Source organism: Saccopteryx leptura, chromosome 3 (assembly GCF_036850995.1).
Source record: "Saccopteryx leptura isolate mSacLep1 chromosome 3, mSacLep1_pri_phased_curated, whole genome shotgun sequence".
NCBI classification, from domain to species: Eukaryota; Metazoa; Chordata; class Mammalia; order Chiroptera; family Emballonuridae; genus Saccopteryx; species Saccopteryx leptura.
This window is the reverse complement of record NC_089505.1, coordinates 275,073,352-275,093,797: the sequence shown is the minus strand read 5'-3', so window position 1 is coordinate 275,093,797 and position 20,446 is coordinate 275,073,352. Positions and strand designations below refer to the sequence as shown.

Sequence of the window (20,446 nt, the reverse complement as noted above, 5' to 3'; positions counted from 1 at the left end):
GACCACATTTTCAGTCTGTTTCTAATGCTGTTTTCATAATACACCAGACAAGCTGGCAAATGCTAGGCACTCCCTGTGCTTTGTATTCAGTCCCTTATTTTCTACTTCTCTTTTAGGTTCTTTTGTAACCATTTCACAACCACTGTCAACATTTATTAAACCTATCTGTATGTAGATGGGAATGCTGGGGCCAGTGAGGGTTGATTTATTTGGTTTCTTTTTTTTTTTTCTTAAGGCATAAGAAACAATCTCACCTGTTTATTAAGTGAAATATTGTGTCTATTTGTAAAAGGTGTATAATAAATAATGATTTGACTCTAGAGTTGTCTTTTTGACATTTTTAGTTTTAGACTATTGCAGATCTTATAAACAACTGTTTTACATAAATAAAAGATGTTTTAGAATCGATGCTGCTAATTAGAAAGTGTTTCCTAGCACTATCTTTAAAATGTTAAAATTTATTATAACTGAATTTAATTGCTTAGACCCAAGGCTGATTGTAGGCACGGCTGTAAAGTGAGAGACAATGGTACTCTTGCACTCCCAGCTCTGCTCACAGCTCCGTGTAGGAGAGCTCTTAGTCCTGATTTAGGAGGATTTTGACTTCTCTCCTTGTGGTATGTTTTGAGGCCATGTTTTCATAAGTTATTAAGCATTAGTAGGTTGATCGACTAGTGTAAGATAGACATGGTTGTTGTCTACCCTGATAATTTCTTTATTCTTTGCAACTGTTAGAGAAACTTCCATGACAAAATTATTTTCCTCTGTATTTTTCTACCTCAGCCATCCTGGCCTCATTGAAGCATGTCAATTTATCCAGATATATTTTAGTTATGGAAATAGTTACTCTCATTTAAGGAAATGACCAATAGTTTATAACTACAATGATTTAGAATAGATCTTATACAAAAAAAAAAGATATATAATGAGACTAGAACTCTGAAGTAGTAGCTATTGTTATTATTTTTGTTGTATCAAATTAATAATCCACTATTCTGTAATTATTCAGAAAAGACATCTGATTTAATTTTTGTCTTGTGTTTCAACAGAAGGAGACTATGTTAAAATGTTTATGAGAGGTCGGCCAATTACAATGTTTATTCCTTCTGATGTTGACAACTATGATGACATCAGAACAGAACTGCCTCCTGAGAAGCTCAAACTGGAGTGGGTGTATCCTTTTCTACCATGACAGCCAATTTGATTCGTTTAAGAAAAATCAGTTTGCCTAACATCTACCAAAACAGTTTTTATGCCAGAAAGTTAAATGTAATAATAAGCATAACAGCTACATACTTGAGAAAGTAAAGAGATGTCATCTCTGGTTCTTTCACATGTTTTGCTGTTAGCAGTTTAAAATCACCAAAATTAATGTCTTTGAATGGGGCAAGCAGTATTGTGTGAGCATGATGGCAGGTGTTTGTGATGTGGTAGAAAAGGCTTGGAGAACTGGATTTGGAAGACTAGTATTTGAGTCTTGGCTCTGCCACTTACCCCCAGTGAACCTTACTTTCTTCACTTATAAAAAGAGGTTAATGACCCCTACCTCATAGGCCTATTATGAGAATTAAATAAGAAAATGTCAGCTAGTATTTTGTAACCTGTGAAATAATGTGAATTATTAAGAGTTCAAAGTAACAAGATTGTTTAATTCCAGAATTAACTTCTGCTCTCAGCCAGACTTTTTAAAGAAATTACCGTATAAAATGGTGCTCTCTTAATTCTCCCTCTCTTAGCCTCTAAGAAAGTCACATTGAAGCAGAAGGGAGCTAATGATTTGACCTCTGCTTTTTGCCTCCATTCTCCTATGTCTTCTTCCCCCACCCCTTGAACCATTCTCTCCTTTTGGCAGAAATTAGCTTGGGAAATGTCACCAATCATGTAATTCCCTTTAACTTTTAACAGACACTGCTTGCCAAACTGTGCCTAGCTATCTCTGATTTATCATTTAGGTCAGGCATAAATGTCACTTTCTCAGCTAGCCCTTCTTTTGATCCCTCTTCTTCTCTCCATTTAAATTAGGTTCTCCTTTTATGATTGTTCTAGCATCCCGTTATTTTTCTTTCCACAATTTCTAGTATAATTGGAATTTATTTTTGTCATCTTTGCCAGAACGTAAACTCCAGTGCCGTAGGCCCCAAATTGGTTTGTAAAGCTCTGTGCCTTACATATGGAGCTCAAAATATATTTCTCTGGTGAATGCAGGAACTAAGATTCAGGGACATTAGCAGACATGAGTTTTTGAGTTCCAGTATAGTCCTCTTTGCAATATGCCAGTCTCATTCCCTTAAATATCCTTGAAAAAAGTTATTTAATACCTTGAGAATTATGTTTGTTAAAAACCTTGACTCTTTCTTTCAAAGATATGGTTATCGAGGAAAAGACTGTCGAGCTAATGTTTACCTTCTTCCTACTGGGGAAATAGTTTATTTCATAGCATCAGTAGTAGTACTATTTAATTATGAGGAGAGAACTCAACGACACTACCTGGGTCATACAGACTGTGTGAAATGGTTGGTATCATTTAACATTGTTCACATTTTAATTTCATGTTCTCATTTTTATTTATTTAGTTTGCAAAGAGAGAGAGGGATAGACAGGGACAGACAGGAAGGGAAAGAGATGAGAAGCATCGATTCTTTATTGCAGCTTCTTAGTTGTCCATTGATTGCTTTCTCATATGTGCCTTGACGGGGGGGGATGGGGGTAGGCTACAGCAGAGCAAGTGACCCCTTGCTCAAGCCAGAGACCCTATGCTTAAGCCTGATAAGCCCACGCTCAAGCCGGCGACCTCAGGGTTTCGAACCTGAGTTCTCTGTGTCCCAGTACGAGGCTCTATCTACTGCGCCACCGCCTGGTCAGGCTGTGTTTTTTGCTTTTGTGGGTTTTTTTTTTAAATTAGACATGATTTCTAATCAAGAGCTCAGAATTTCAGGATATTATAGGCATTCTATAGAATATATTTTATTTAGTTTTTAAATTATTTTTCTTCTTTTCCAAGTGAGATATGGGGAGATAGAGAAACCTCCGCGTGTTCCTCTACTGGGATGGACCCCCACCCCCATCTGGGGCTGATGCTCTGCCTATATTGAGCCATGCTTACAACTGAGCTATTTTAGTGCCTAAGGCAGAGGGTCCACAGAGCCATGCTCAGCACCTGGGGCCAATGTGCTCCAACACAATCAAGCCATGAGTGCAGGAGGGAAAGAGAGAAGAGGGAGAGGGAGCCCTGACCTGGGCTGATGCTGTACTACTGAGCCAACCAGCCAGGGCCTAGAATATATTTTAAAAAGGACAAAAGGACTTACAAGCTTCCAAAATGGTAGCTGTGATATTGGCAGCCATAAAACACATCACCTTTAAATCTTGATTGGGACCTCTTCCGCTCTCAGATTTTTTATGGTCCTTTTCTTTTGGCCTATCATATCAGATATTTGTGGGACATGATAGACTTTTACTGATACCTGAGAATGATTATTGGTTACTAAATATTTATTGAGGATTTAGTCTATGCAGATAATTTTTGGACTTGAGGATTTTCCTTTTGGAGAAAGAAATCATAACTGAATAAAGATCATAAGTCTCCCATAGGGTGTCACACTGTAAAAATCTGAGAACTTTTAAATGTTTAGGCATGTTTTAAAATTACTCAATTGCTACATTTTAAGTTTAATAAATTTATTGCTAAAGTTCATTATTTTCCAACATTTAAAAGCTTCTTTATGTATTATTCTTGCAACTGTATCTTTATCAGAAAAAATAATATATTCCTATTAGAATATTATATAAATATTGTTAAATGTTTATAGTTGATTAAAATATTGCCTATTATACTAGAAGAATAACATGTACAGAATTATTTATTACAATTTGTTTGTGATAACAAAGATTAGAAACAGCCTAAATGACATGTAGTTGGAGACTAATGAAGCTGTCAAGTACCTATAGGTTTCCATGCAGCTATAACAAAAGAATGAGGAAGCTCTTTGTGTATTAATATGGAAAGATCCCTAACAGGATATTTTATCGCTTCATATTTATTTTGAAATATTCCCTAATTTTTTTGAAAAGTATATATACAACAAAGTATAAAGCTTACAGAGCAGGAAAATATGCACAGTGTTTAACCAGGTATAAAAAAAGAAGTATTTATCTTGGCTTCCAGAAATGTAAACATTTTCCAGAATTATTAATGCAAAGAAACTGATTATAGCGATTACCTGGTTAGGGTTTCAGGCAGTAGAGATAGTAGAGCTATAGATGAGAGCTTAGAAGATGGGGCAGGGTTGAAAAGAGATTTTTCTCAGTGTGTCTTTTTATAGCTTTTGATATTTGAGCCATGCAGATGTGTTACCTAATCCAGAAATTTTACCTTTGTATATGTATGTCTGACTAGAAAATACAGTTGTCTGTAAGCAGTCTCAATGTGGCTTCTTTTTTGTATTTTAGTTATAGGAGTTCCATTCAGCCAGTCTTAAGGTAGTTCTCAGGGTGATTGTTCTGTAATTTAGTTGTAATTTTGATGCAGTCGTGGGAGGAGGTGAGCACAGTGTTTACCTATTCTACCATCTTGACCAGAACTCCAGAAATTTTACTTTGTAAAATGTGTTTTAAAAGATATGGCAAAATGTGAATATGTTATATTTTTAGTTACTTTTAATGTATATAGTTGACCTCAATAAAGGACATGAACTATTTCAGAAGAAATAGTAATAGTTAAATAAACATTAATAAACTCTAGCCTCCTTAGTAATCAAAGAAATTAAAACTATATTATTTATACCAATTGTATTATCAAGGCATGTTTAAAGATACAATTCTTAATTTGGGGAAATTATAGTGAAACTTTTAAAACATTTTTATTTCTTGTGATAGTTTAAATTGATACTTTTCTTTTGGAAAGCAGTGAGTACTACATACCAAGAACAAAAAAGTCAGGTTGTGTTTGCCCCTTAGTTGCAAGATGTAGGAAGATTCTAGATATGGAATTTTTGCTTGATACTCATATGTTCATCATGAAAAATGTAGGTATATATGCTGCACAGTTTTCAACTTGTACTTAAAAGATCCTTGTCCCAAGTTTGACCTATAAGAGTTTAGCCTAAGAGCTAAATTAAAAGGTTGGAGGCACTACGTGTGAATATGTTCACCGTTGTGTTCCTTTATAAAAAAGTAGAAATGGAGAGTTGTCAAATTAATAATATGTATAAGGATTATGGAGCAAAGTGAAAACGTGCTTGTTTTAATAGATTAAAATCACAATGTATTATGCATCTTCCTGTAATAAAACCATGTGAGTATATTAACATAGGTGCAGGACTAGAAAGTAACTTGAACAAATGCAAACAGTTTAGGTGAAGGAAGTAAGCAAAAAAAAAAATCATAGACACAACAGCATGGTGATTACCAGCAGGGACGAGGGTGGGGGGAGGTAGAAGAAGAAGAAGAAAAAAAAACAGTTAAATTTATTATGCCATGGTTGTGAATAAATATTTTCTTCAAATTAGTGTTTTATTAATTTGTTAAGTTTAACAAAAAAAGTACAGCTAAAAACTTAGAAAAAATCCTTTGACACTTGATGTTTATCTAATTTGCTAAAGAAAGAAAACAAATAGGTCACGGTGAGATTTTTTTAATGATGAGAAAAAGTATTTGAAAAATGTTGATACTATGGTTTATTTCTGCTGTTTCACTTGTTCCCTGTATTTAAAATTATTGTTAATGCTGCTTTTTAGCCTTGCTATACATCCTGACAAAATTAGGATTGCAACTGGACAGATAGCTGGAGTGGATAAAGATGGAAGGGTAAGTGGCAGTTTTATTCCTTCTGTACCTAGTGACATTGCTGTTAGAATGGGATCGATGGTCATTTTTGTTATATCTCATTTTATTCTTCTAAAATTTAACTACTAAGATAGCTAGTATAAGTAGGGAAAAAATACTAGCTTGTAAGAACATTCCAAAAAACAGAAAAGAATCATACTACTTAAATATTTTTTTCTAAAAAAAAAGTCTTCTCCCTAAAAGTCACTTGTAAAAGTGAGAGGACTGGTAAGATTGTTATTTATTTTTTAACATTGAATAAATTATTGATGTTTGCCAGAGGTACTTCAATTTCCCTAAATGGATGCACCCTTTGGTTCTACATGAGTAGCACTGATAACACTGAAATTTTTCAGTTACTATAGTCAGTATTACAAAAATAGGCTTAATAGCAGATCTCTAATTTGTAATTAACTGAATATTAATGGTGACTGGTTAGTGGTATCTGACTGACTTGTGGCATTCTCTGGCTTCAGTTTCTTTAATGAAAAGGAATTAGATGGGTTATACTTGATGACTTATAAGACCCCTGCAGGTTCCAGATTCCAGATTCTGTTTTAAGAACTGTTTGCTTAGTAATTTATTGAACACTGATTTTAAAAAGTGTTATTTTTCCAGGAATAAAGGTAATGCTAAAAGAATGGTATCCAGAGTAAATTTTCCTAGGTTGAGTCCTCACTCCACCTTTTAATAGCTGTATAACTTTGGGCAAGTTATTTAAATCTCTGTATCTCAGTTTCCTTATCTGTTAATAGTTTCTCACCTGCTCATAGAAATGTGAAGATTAAGTGAATTAATACCTCTGATAAACTTAGAACCACAGTACCTGGCACTTGGGAAATAAATCATCTGCTGCTGCTGCTTTTATCACTGTTGTTATGCCCTTATTTTCATGGTATGAGAAAAAAATACCTGCTCAAGATTCTTTGGGGGCATGTCTAAATGTAGTAGCTATATTTTATTAGATATTTATTCAACCCTATTAATTTTTTAAAGACAGCAAACAGTTCTATGATGTAGTGGTAATTACCTGCATCTACCATGTACCAATTAGTCTTGCTATCTTGTGTTTTTCCCCTTGTTTCTGCAGCCTCTGCAACCCCATGTCAGAGTGTGGGACTCAGTTAGTCTATCCACACTGCAGATTATTGGACTTGGGACTTTTGAGCGTGGAGTAGGATGCCTGGATTTTTCAAAAGCAGTAAGTAACAATTTTTAAAGGAGTAAGCAAGCAGCACAAAGAAGCCAGTTTTGTGTGTGTGTCCATATAGAGTGATGATTGAATTGAAACATGAGATGTTAACTGTGGCCAGCATTTTAACCTAAGTACTTTGGTTTAGATGAATCCAGGATATTATACTTAATTATAATTAATTTTGTTCTGTCCTGAAAGAGAAGTCTGGTGTAGTTCAGGAAATGGTTAGGGGAATACATGCATAGTGTAAAATTAAAACAAGCATAATGAACAATGGAGCTCTATTTTATTTAGAGAATTCACAGACATGAAGCTTGGCCTTTTATGAACAAATAATTGTCTTTTCTTTTTCTTTTTCTTTTTTTTTTTGCATTTTTCCGAAGCTGGAAACGAGGAGGCAGTCAGACAGACTCCCGCATGTGACCGACCGGGATCCACCCGGCATGCCCAGCAGGGGGCGATGCTCTGCCCATCTTGGGGCGTTACTCTGCCACAATCAGAGCCATTCTAGCACCTGAGGCAGAGGCCACAGAGCCATCCTCAGCGCCTGGGCAAACTTTGATCCAGTGGAGCCTTGGCTGCGGGAGGAGAAGAGAGAGACAGAGAGGAAGGAGAGGGGGAGGGGTGGAGAAGCAGATGGGCGCTTCTCCTCTGTGCCCTGAGTTTAAAATTCATTGCTTTACAGTCTTACCTAATCCTTGAGGCTTTACTCTGAGAGGAAAATAAAATAGGATATTACTCATTTAAATGTTCTATTCACCCTTGAATTATATGTAATTATTATAGACTATGTAAGAGACCTACGTTTCAGATATAAATATTCCTCCAGATTGTATTGGTCCCCTTCATACTTTAGAATAAATTTGTGTATTTATATCATGTCTTCAATTCCTAGCTGTCAACAGCTATTAGTCTGGATTACGGGAGTTTTGTGGAACATGGAGAAGCAAAGGACGTGTTTATAACAGAAAGATAAATTTGGGTGGATTGGCTAGCTTGAAGACTCTGAATGTCAAGGGTCAAATGAGTCAGGAATTGGGAGAAAGGCATTTTAAAAAAGGAGATAAAAAGACAGAAAGGAAATACTTTTACTACCTCTTTTTTCCCCTAAAATCTCTGTAGCAGAAACTTGTTGATTACCTCTGTTACAGTATAATGTTAAGCCTGTCTTGGACTGGCTCCTACTCTGACTTTTTCTAGATTAGGTAATCATTCCAGTATGGGCTAAAAGAAAGATAAAGGGAAGAGAGCTCGCCCTTCCTCTACTCCCATTTCACTGCAGTGTTTCTTTGTTCCATTGACATCTAAGACATGTGCTGCAAATACTAGTAGGAAAAAGTTTTTTAATATTATCCATAGTTCTTTTTCTTAAACTAGGAGACTTAAATTATGTGAAAGAAAATTGTTTTGGAAAAATAAATTGAAAAGATTTTAGTTATGATTTTATTTATTTTGTTTATTCATAGTAATACAAATCATGTAGATCATGAAAAGCTAAAATTGGCAAACTTTAAAATAGTCATTAATTTTAGCTTGTTCCATCAAACTATCAAAACAGGAACAAAGTTATGAGGTCATATACATTACATGCCCACCTCAAGGGGATATATATACTTTTTTTTTTTTTTTTTTTTTTTTTAAATAAATTTTTATTAATGGTAATGGGATGACATTAATAAATCAGGGTACATATATTCAAAGAAAACATGTCTAGGTTATTTTGTCATTAAATTATGTTGCATACCCCTCGCCCAAAGTCAGATTGTCCTTCGCCACCCTCTATCTAGTTCTCTGTGCCCCTCCCCCTCCCCCTAACTCTCCCCCTGTCCTCCCTCCCCCCACCCCTGGTAACCACCACACTCTTGTCCATGTCTCTTAGTCTCATTTTTATGTTCCACCAATGTATGGAATCATGTAGTTCTTGTTTTTTTCTGATTTACTTATTTCACTCCTTATAATGTTATCAAGATCCCACCATTTTGCTGTAAATGATCTGATGTCATCGTTTCTTATGGCTGAGTAGTATTCCATAGTGTATATGTGCCACATCTTCTTTATCCAGTCTTCTATTGAAGGGCTTTTTGGTTGTTTCCATGTCTTGGCCACTGTGAACAGTGCTGCAATGAACATGGGGCTACATGTGTCTTCACGTATCAATGTTTCTGAGTTTTGGGGGTATATACCCAGTAGAGGGATTGCTGGGTCATAAGGTAGTTCTATTTGCAGTTTTTTGAGGAACCACCATACTTTCCTCCATAATGGTTGTACTACCTTACAGTCCCACCAACAGTGAATGAGGGTTCCTTTTTCTCCACAGCCTCTCCAACATTTGCTATTACCCGTCTTGTTGATCATAGCTAATCTAACAGGTGTGAGGTGGTATCTCATTGTAGTTTTGATTTGCATTTCCCTAATAACTAATGAAGCTGAGCATTTTTTCATATATCTGTTGGCCATTTGTATCTCTTCCTGGGAGAAGTGTCTATTCATGTCTTCTTCCCATTTTTTTATTGGATTGTTTGTTTGTTTGTTGTTGAGTTTTATGAGTTCTTTGTAAATTTTGGAAATTAGGCCCTTATCTGAGCTGTTGTTTGAAAATATCATTTCCCATTTAGTTGGCTGTCTGTTTATTTTTATATCAGTTTCTCTTGCTGAGCAAAAACTTTTTATTCTGATGTAGTCCCATTCATTTATCTTTGCCTTCACTTCTCTTGCCATTGGAGTCAAGTTCATAAAATGTTCTTTAAAACCTAGGTCCATGAGTTTAGTACCTATGTCTTCTTCTATGTACTTTATTGTTTCAGGTCTTATATTTAGGTCTTTGATCCATTTTGAATTAATTTTAGTACACGGGGACAGGCTGTAGTCGAGTTTCATTCTTTTGCATGTGGCTTTCCAGTTTTCCCAACACCATTTGTTGAAGAGGCTTTCTTTTCTCCATTGTGTGTTGTTGGCCCCTTTATCAAAGATTATTTGACCATATATATGTGGTTTTATTTCTGGGCTTTCTATTCTGTTCCATTGGTCTGAGTGTCTATTTTTCTGCCAATACCATGCTGTTTTGATTATTGTGGCCCTATAATATAGTTTAAAGTCAGGTATTGTAATGCCCCCAGCTTCATTCTTTTTCCTTAGGATTGTTTTGGCTATTCGGGGTTTTTTATAGTTCCATATAAATCTGATGATTTTTTGTTCCATTTCTTTAAAAAATCTCATAGGAATTTTGATGGGAATTGCATTAAATTTGTATATTGCTTTGGGTAATATGGCCATTTTGATTATATTTATTCTTCCTATCCAAGAGCAAGGAATATTTTTCCATCTCATTGTATCTTTTTCGATTTCCCTTAACAATGCTTTGTAATTTTCATTATATAGGTCCTTTACATTCTTTGTTATGTTTATTCCTAGGTATTTTATTTTTTTTGTTGCAATCGTGAAGGGGATTATTTTTTTGAGTTCGTTTTCTAATATTTCATTGTTGGCATAGAGAAAGGCTATGGACTTCTGTATGTTAATTTTGTATCCTGCGACCTTACTGTATTGGTTTATTGTTTCTAATAATCTTTTTGTGGAGTCCTTCGGGTTTTCGATGTATAGGATCATATCATCAGCAAAAAGTGATACCTTTACTTCTTCTTTTCCAATATGGATGCCTTTTATTTCTTTGTCTTGTCTGATTGCTCTGGCCAGAACTTCTAGCACCACGTTAAATAAGAGTGGAGAGAGTGGACAACCCTGTCTTGTTCCTGATTTAAGGGGGAAAGCCTTCAGTTTAGTGCCATTTAATATGATGTTAGCTGATGGTTTATCATATATGGCCTTTATCATGTTGAGATATTTTCCTTCTATACCCATTTTGTTGAGAGTCTTAAACATAAAATTGTGTTGTATTTTATCAAAAGCCTTTTCTGCATCTATTGATAAGATCATGTGGTTTTTGTTCTTTGTTTTGTTGATATGGTGTATTACGTTAACCGTTTTGCGTATGTTGAACCATCCTTGAGATTCTGGGATGAATCCCACTTGATCATGATGTATTATTTTTTTAATATGTTGTTGTATTCGGTTTGCCAGTATTTTGTTTAGAATTTTAGCATCTGTATTCATTAGAGATATTGGTCTGTAGTTTTCTTTCTTTGTGCCATCCTTGCCAGGTTTTGGTATGAGGGTTATGTTGGCCTCATAAAATGTGTTCGGAAGTATTGCTTCTTCTTCAATTTTTTGGAAGACTTTGAGTAGAATAGGAACCAAGTCTTCTTTGAATGTTTGATAGAATTCACTAGTATAACCATCTGGGCCTGGACTTTTATTTTTGGGGAGGTTTTTAATAGTTTTTTCTATTTCCTCCCTGCTGATTGGTCTGTTTAGGCTTTCTGCTTCTTCATGACTCAGTCTAGGAAGGTTGTATTGTTCTAGGAATTTATCCATTTCTTCTAGATTGTTGTATTTGGTGGCATATAATTTTTCATAGTATTCTACAATAATTCTTTGTATATCTATGATGTCTGTGGTGATCTCTCCTCTTTCATTTTGGATTTTATTTATTTGAGTCCTGTGCCTTTTTTCCTTGGTGAGTCTTGCCAAGGGTTTGTCAATTTTGTTGACCTTTTCAAAGAACCAGCTCCTTGTTTTATTGATTTTTTCTATAGTTTTTCTGTTCTCTATTTCATTTATTTCTGCTCTGATTTTTATTATACTTTAAATACAAGAAGGCTGGAGGGAAGTATAAAGTGTAGAAGGGGGTAGAGCATCCAAAAAATGAATTATTTGCCAACTCTGAATAATACAAGTGGCTAGATGGCAAGTAGAAATCAATTTAGGGAAAAAATTAAAAATAGAAAATATTTTTTTAAAGAACCTTTATTATATATATTTTTGAAGAAAATATAGCCTTAGTAAGTAGTATATTCATAATATTTCAAGGATTCATAAATTTAAAGGATTTTGGATTATCTTAATGCTGGCAGTTTTAATAATATAGTATTTGTTCTTAGAAACTCAGCCTTATCAGAAAATTTTAAAATGCCTTTCATTGACTTTTCTCTAGGATTCAGGCGTTCATTTGTGTGTTATTGATGACTCCAATGAGCACATGCTCACTGTGTGGGACTGGCAGAGAAAGTCAAAAGGAGCAGAAATAAAGGTAAGACAAAAAGTTTTTCGAATTATCTTTTAAAATTCATTATTTGTTTTGCAGATCCTTGGAAGTATATTGTATAGCCTTACTTTGCAGGAGCATACCAGCTGGCTACATTCTTCTTTGTTGACTTGTCATCATGTTATGGTTGTAAGAACACCATTTCTGGCATTCTTAAGATAAAATAGTCAAGCATCTTTAACCAATAACAGTGGTATTCCAGACACATTGCACTACTCAAAAGCCAGAATAGATGGATGTCTAATTTCAAAATTAAGACTTAATACTCTACTTGGCTACTGACACTTTTTAAACAAAATTTGTCACTTTATTCACTCTTTAAAGCTTTAAAAATCTGAAGGAAAAATTCAATCATGAGAGTATGACTGACATAACTGAAAAACATGTATTGGTAAGCTTTTTCATCTTAACTATGTTTGTTGGATTATTACATAAAATTCTACAGCATATTTTATAGTTGCTATGAATAGTGTTGATCCTTTGTGTGGATCAGGCTATAACTTGTGAAAGAGGAATGTAAAGTTAGCATTGCAACTGGGTTCACATGGGTCAGAAATGGCCTCCCTCTGACAGGCTTTCAAAGGGATTCAAAGTGACAGGATGACTAAAAAAAGCCTATGACATATTTGCTGTACTCTTAAATAACATCACATTCCTCTTCAATTGCACGCACACTCTCTCTGTCTCAGCAGTTTTGTTCTGTATAAGCTTCAGGCTTTCAGTTTGTTGGTCTAAAAGAGGTTATGTTTTTCAAATAGTGTAAGTTAATCTTCTGAAAGAAATAGAATAGATTTGATTGTACTTGAAAGGAATTTGAGATTTCAGGAAACCTTAAACTTTAAAGAAATGTAAATGAAGATACATATTATTCTTTTAGCCATCATTCAGAGTAATTTAACATTGAAAAATAGGGAAATTATACCAAAGTGCAATATGAAGTTTGATCCTTTGTAGTAAAGGTTAACAGATGACGTCTTGTGGTTTTCCTCTGACGGGCCCATTCCTGATCTCCTTTCCAGAACCTTAAATGTTGGTATACTCAGTTATAGACTTAATTAGTTACCATCTGTGCATTCCACATCGTTTATCTGCAGCCCAGATTCCTCTCATAGATTTAAACCTACATTTCTTGTTGTCTGCCAGGCATCTTTATTTGAACATCCTATCCCACAAGTCAAAGCCAAAGCCAACAGAGCCAAGTGTGTTCTAATCATCTTTCTTAGCTCCCAACCAGCTTCACCTCCCAGTGATTAACACATTCCACTTAGCTGCCCAAGATAGATATGACTCCTTGTTCCTTGCTTCTCATAGTCAGCAGGTTCTCTAAACTCTATCCCAAATGTCTGTGTTAGAACTCTTCCCAGTGCAAGTGACTGCAAAACACGTAAAGCTATCTTAAAAAGAACTTTTTGGTTCTATTTAAGGAGGAAAAAAAACCTCCAGTGAAGGTCATAGGGGGATTTTGCAATAGGAATGAATTGATCCAGGAGCTGGATCACTAATTCTCTGTCTCTCCTCTTAGCTTCTCTGTATGTATTGACCTTATTCTGCTTTACTGTAGTTGAGCTCTATTCCTTGCTGAAGTCCCAAGGATTTGGGGAGTTGATACAGAACTTGTTAATTTATGTAAGTTTAAAATTCAGCTTCAAAACCTTATTGACAGAAGTTAAAGAAGACCTAAGTGAAAGAAGGAATATACAATAAAAACAAGACACTGATAAAAAGATGTTGTTACTTTTCTGCATATTGACCTATATGTTCAGCATAGTCAAAATCTGAGTGTGACTTTTATAAATATTGATGAGCTGAATATATGTGGAACCATGAATGGGTAAGAGTAGACAGCACATGAAGGTTGGTGAGGGCGTAAAGTAACAAGCTGCTGCTGAACATATAAATTGGTACAGCCATTTTGGAAAACCATTTGGCATTACCCTCTAAAATTGAACATATGCGTATACATAACCTCTGACCCATCCTGTTCTACTTCTGGGTATAAACCCAACAGAAGTATATACATGTGTTGACCAAAAGACAAGTAATCACAAATAATAGTAGCCCCCCCAAAGGAAATTATTCAAATACCCATCGATAGGTGGGTAGATAAATCAATAATGTGGTCTTGGCCTAAAAAGGAATACTATATAACAACTAGAGCAAATATACTGCAATATATGCACCAACATGCAATGGATCTCACAAATGTAATATTGATAAAATAAGCCAGAACCGAAGAAATACATTCTGTGTAATTCCATTTAAATAAAACATACAAAGCTAATCTATGGTGCTACAAATCAGGATTGTGGTTATTTGAGCGTGGGGAGAGGATAATGACTAGAAAAGGGATCTGAGCCGTTTCTGGGATGTTAATAGTGTTCTGTTTTTCGCTCTAGATGCTGTACAGAGATGTGTTCAAGTTGTAAAAATTTATCAAGCTATATACTTAGGATTTGTGAACTTTATAGTGGACATCAATAAAGAAGTTAAAATATTCTATAAGGCTACACTCATAACTAGGATCACTTTAATTTATATCTTGAATATCTTTTCACTAGCACTAGACGTTTATATACTGGGAATATTTATATTTAATTTTATAACCCTTGATTAAATCAGTTTGGCACAAGATTCAACTGTCAGGTAGTTTTGATATTATCTAAGTGAAAACTTAGCACTGTTCAGTCAGTTTTTGAAAGGCAAAAACTGGACGACGGGTGACTAATTTTTGCATCGCTAATTAACATTATCTGTAAAAGTTACTTTGACTTGCTAGGTATACATAATGTTATATCAAACATTGTGGAAAGCTATATAACAACAGAAGGTACAGTTCTTTTCCTTTCTTTTATAACCCAACACAGAGAGAAAATGTTCAGAGTACAGTGTTTGGGTTTTATTTTTGTGCCTATACAAGGCTGTAGAGACCAATTGTAGTAGAAATGTAAAATTTGTGGAAATATTGGAGCCATGGGGAAAAATTTTTAATTAGATCAGTCCTTTCAAGTGTCATTTTATTAGTATAAGAATATAAAAGGTATTAAATTTTACTCACGTTATGTATAAGATTACCATGTTTACCATGTTGGTTTCCAAAAGCTTCCATACATATGAAGTTTTTGGCTAAGTTTAAAAAAAGGAACATTAATGATCACCCTGCAGGTGAACCCCAGCTACCAGTAAACTTCACAGGCTTATAGATTTCACCTCACTGTTAAGTTTGAGTAGGTGCCTTTACCATAAAACATCAATTTAGTGAGAATTCAATTATGATATACTGAACATGCTGAAACGCAGTGTTTTCAAAACATCCTCAGATCAGGCCCTGGCCGGTTGGCTCAGCGGTGGAGCGTCGGCCTGGCGTGCAGGGGACCCAGGTTCGATTCCCGGCCAGGGCACATGGGAGAGGTGCCCGTTTGCTTCTCCACCCCCCCCCCTTCCTCTCTGTCTCTCTCTTCCCCTTCCGCAGCCGAGGCTCCATTGGAGCAGGGATGGCTGGGGCACTGGGGATAGCTCCTTGGCCTCTGCCCCAGGTGCTAGAGTGGCTCTGGTCACCGCGGCAGAGCGTCGCCCTCGGGTGGGCAGAGCGTCGCCCCTGGTGGGCGTGCCAGGTGGATCCCGGTCGGGCATATGTGGGAGTCTGTCTGACTGTCTCTCCCCGTTTCCAGCTTCAGAAAAATACCAAAAAAATAAAAAATAAAATAAAAAATCCTCAGATCAGTAATTGCAGTGGAAAAACTACTTGTCATTTTTATTCCTTTGGACTTTCTTGCCTTCCCTATTCTTCCTTTTTTACTCCAGTTCTTTTAAACTTCATTCATACCTTTTCTAAGTTTTTTTGAGGAAATGGCATAAAAACTCTTTTTCATTTCTATATGAATCGGTAGTGACTATTCTATATGCTTTTTAAGTCTATAGGCTAAGGATGAATCTCTAAATCAGTAATATTTTCTTAAATGAATGAGTGGTCACTAACAATAGGGGGAAAAAAGGACATTTTTAATCAAATGGGCAGTGTCTTTAAGACATTGTGCTTGGATTTGATAGCTTTATTGTCCTTTTCCCTAAATGTTCAAGAACTTAAACAAACTAATTCGTATAAATGTCTTCCTAGTGAAGAGTTAATATATATAAATAGTATAAAAGATGAGGTAATAATGTAAGGACATCAAACGTAAATCATTATTATAAAAATTTATTGTTAAAAATGTTCAGGCCTGACCAGTCCCAGGTTCAAAACCCGGGGTCACTGGCTTGAGTGTAGGCTCACCAGCCTGAGCAGGGGGTCACTGGCTCAGCTGGAGCCCCCCACCCCCATCCCGTTAAAGCACATGAGAAAAGCAATCAATGAACAACTCAATGCTGCAACTACAAGTTTATTCTTCTCATCTCTTTCTCTTCTCTCTCTCTCTCTCTCTCTCTCTCTCTCTCTCTCTCTCACACACACACACACACACACACACATACACACACACAAAAGAAGAAAAATGTTCAGGAAAATAGACCTTGGAAGAAAAGGCATATTGTAAATATTTTTTCTGTGTTTGATTATCAGTAGCTATAATTGATACTTGATGGAGATAAGAACACACATTCATCTGCAAGTTTCTTTCTACAGACAACAAATGAAGTTGTTTTGGCTGTGGAGTTCCATCCAACAGATGCAAATACCATAATAACATGTGGTAAATCTCATATTTTTTTCTGGACCTGGAGTGGCAATTCACTAACAAGAAAACAGGGAATTTTTGGGGTAAGGATCAGAATGTTATAATTCATTATAAATTTTAATCTTTAAATTTTTGAATGTGCATAATCATCATACCAAAGGGAAGCTGAAATTTTTTATTTTTTTCTTTGTAGAAATATGAAAAACCAAAATTTGTGCAATGTTTAGCATTTTTAGGGAATGGAGATGTTCTTACTGGGGACTCAGGTGGAATTATACTTATATGGAGCAAAACTACTATAGAACCTACACCTGGGAAAGGACCTAAAGGTACAGTATTCTCACATTAACGTCATTCCTTTTTAATTTACACATAATAGTGTTGCAGTTTCATTTGGTACCCAGACCAGGAGAGAGAGAGCGCTTCTGAAACAACATGAGAGCCACTAACATACCTGATGTTTTTAAGGTTCTTCATGATAATGATCGTGATTTTTTTTTTAATTTTTTTATTTATTTATTCATTTTAGAGAGGAGAGGGAGAGACAGAGAGAGAGAGAGAGAGAGGAGAGACAGAGAGAGAGAAGGGGGGGAGGAAGCATCAACTCCCATATGTGCCTTGACCAGGCAAGCCCAGGGTTTCGAACCGGCGACCTCAGCACTTCCAGGTCAACGCTTTATCCCACTGTGCCACCACAGGTCAGGCTTGATCGTGATTTTTAAAATTATAATATTTACTTATTTATTAAGCATATATAGCCTACATTTGATTCTACTGACCCTTTCCTTCTATGAGATTAATACAAAATAATTAAAAAGATGATATAGATAGATGTTAATTTTAAAAGTATAAAGATTAAGAGAGAAATCATCCTGATCTGAGTTCTGTGAAGCCTTCACAGCACAAGTGGTATTTACGGCTCAGTCATGGTGAATGTACAAGACTGTGAAAGATAGGAACTTTGGTCCCTGGGTAGAGAAGCAGTGCAAGCAAAAGGAGAAAGATGGATGTCAGTGAATCTGTCATTAAAAGCAGTAACAGAAATGAGTAATAGACAACTTGAAATATAATTTTAAAAAGTAATATTTTATAATTCCTCTCAATACTTTAATATCTACTAAGCCTTTGAAATTCATGTGGGGATTAAAGATACAGATTTTTGTGAATTATCCCCAAGAATCCTGAAGACTGGTTGAGCTCACCATTGAAGAGAACAGAACTGTGGCCTAGAATCCTTTATCCCAGTTAGATGGTCATAAAAGAGTCTGCAAGGATTACAGATGTGAGGTAGTTTTTTTGAAAAGTTAAGATGGTGGGGAGGGAAGAGAGAGGTTTGATTATTAAAATGTTATCCTCACCCTTAGGAAAGATCTAATTGTGTGTGTGTGTTTAATATCTACATGGGCTTTGCTTAATATATTTTTTCTGTACCTACCTTGTCCCTCCCTGGACACTCATAAGCATATAAGAAAGCTGGGCTGTCATTCAGCCATCACATTGGTTCAGGAAGACCAGTTTTTATTATAATTATTATTTTAGCGAGAGAGACAGAGAGGGACAGATAGGGACAAAGAGGAAGGGAGAGATGCAGCACCTTAGTTGTTCATTGATTGCTTTCTCATATGTGCCTTGGCTGGGGGCTCCAGCTGAGCCAGTGACCCCTTGCTCAAGCTAGCAACCTTAGACTTCAAGCCAGTGACCATGGGGTCGTGTCTATGATCTCATGCTTAAGCCAGCAACCTCATCCTGCACTCAAGCTGGTGAGCCCACGCTCAAGTCAGATGAGCCTGTGCTTAGGCCGGCGACCTTAAGGTTTTGAACCTGGGTCCTCTGTGTCCCAGGCTGACACTATCCACAGTGCCACAACCTGGTATGACCAGGAAGACCAGTTTTTAAAATATTAAAATGCTTCTCTGGTCTGTTAAAAGCCACTGCTCCAAGTACCTACTTCTGTCCCAATGTTTTCCCCAGTGTCTCATGTCTCAGCAAATAAAGGGGGTATTCTTAGCTTTGTGTCTCAGGAGTCTCTGCATCAAACCATGGAAATCACCACATGTGACTTATGAATAAGGGAATCCTTGTTCCCCTGCTCAGAAGGAAAGGCCCAGTTTACATGTCTGACTTTGCTAACAGGCTCCCAGGACTAACACAATGTCTGGCTTTGGTACTATTAAAAATTATTTGTTTAACATTTTATTAAGGAAATGACTTTAATCTTACCTTTGGGTGTCAGTATAGCAGTTGATGGTACTGAGTAAGGCACTTCTTTCACTGAAATGTGTAATTTGAATATAGCATTATAGAGGTGTTATGATTGTGAAGATTTTATGCTGTATTAGGAGATCAAACATTAGTGTTTTCCGTAGCCATTCACCTGAATTTCTAAGTTTTGTAGTTGAATTTAATTAGATGTGTTCAGAAGTTTTAAAAAGTAATAAGTTTTATTACATTGATCCTGATTTCAATCATTGGCTATGCATTCTTAGCCTCTTTCTTTTGGTTTAGGTTCAAAATTTGGTTTAGAATGGCAATGGGTTGAAAATTCTCAAGAAAAAAATGATATAACAGTATTTACCAAGTTTTCTCTTAGACGTTGTTTTTATTTTACTTTTTGTCTGGAAAATTTATGCAAAGAAAATCTGCATATACAGAGACTTCAAAGCAGCTCTACTAGGTAAGGAGATCACAACTGGAAGAAGCCTATAAGTCATACAGAGAATAATGGGTAGGCAGAGAAGCATATGCTTCAACAAGGTAAGTCCTCAGAAAAAGTCCTGGATGGAATCAGAAGTAATCAAATTACCAGATGCAGAGTATAAAATAATACTTGTTAGGATGCTTAAGGATCTCAAAGCTACACTGGATGGACTTAATGAACACCTCAATAAAGAAATTGTAAGCAACAAAAAGGACACGGAAATCATAAAAAAGAACCAGACAGAAATGACAAACAATATCAGAAATGAAGACTACACTAGAAGGAATTAAAAGCAGGCTGGATGAAGCAGAAGATTGAATCAACGTCTTAGAGGACAAGATAAGTGAAGCAGAAAAGCAAAAAGAAAAAAGGATCAAAAAGTCTGAGGAAACCCTAAGAGAGCTCTGTGACAACATGAAGAGAAACAATATTTGCATAATAGGGGTTCCTGAAGGAGAAGAAAAAGAACAAGGACTAGAGAAGCTCTTTGAAGAAATTATAGATGAAAATTTCCCTAAATTGATGCAGGAAAGAGTCACACAAGCTCAAGAAGCAGAGAGAACCCCCCCATTAAAAAAGAACCCAAAGAAACCTGACCAGGCGATGGCGCAGTGGATAGAGCGTCGGACTGGGATGTGGAGGACCCAGGTTTGAGACCCCGAGGTCGCCAGCTTGAGAGCGGGCTCATCTGGTTTGAGCAAGGCTCGCCAGCTTGGACCCAGGGTCCCTGGCTCAAGCGGGGGGTTGCTTGGTCTGCCGTGGCCCCACGGTCAGGGCACATGTGGGAGAGCAGTCAATGAACAACTAAGGTGTTGGTTGTAATGAAGGGCTGGTGATTGATGCTTCTCATCTCTCTCTGTTCCTGTCTATCTGTCCCTATCTATCCTTCTCTCTGACTC

General features: G+C 36.2%; 1 protein-coding gene across 5 annotated transcripts in view; it reads left to right on the top strand.

The window, feature by feature from the left end:
* Positions 1 to 20,446, top strand: part of EML4 (EMAP like 4) — a 154,772-nt gene that overhangs the window by 95,991 nt on the left and 38,335 nt on the right. For all 5 annotated transcript variants that reach the window (XM_066378395.1, XM_066378398.1, XM_066378397.1 and 2 more), the window contains 7 exons: positions 1,050 to 1,173; positions 2,364 to 2,513; positions 5,736 to 5,805; positions 6,914 to 7,024; positions 12,069 to 12,164; positions 16,798 to 16,932; positions 17,043 to 17,178. In XM_066378395.1, the coding sequence (XP_066234492.1) occupies positions 1,050 to 1,173; positions 2,364 to 2,513; positions 5,736 to 5,805; positions 6,914 to 7,024; positions 12,069 to 12,164; positions 16,798 to 16,932; positions 17,043 to 17,178 (822 nt within the window). The remainder of the gene's footprint in view (positions 1 to 1,049; positions 1,174 to 2,363; positions 2,514 to 5,735; positions 5,806 to 6,913; positions 7,025 to 12,068; positions 12,165 to 16,797; positions 16,933 to 17,042; positions 17,179 to 20,446) is intronic.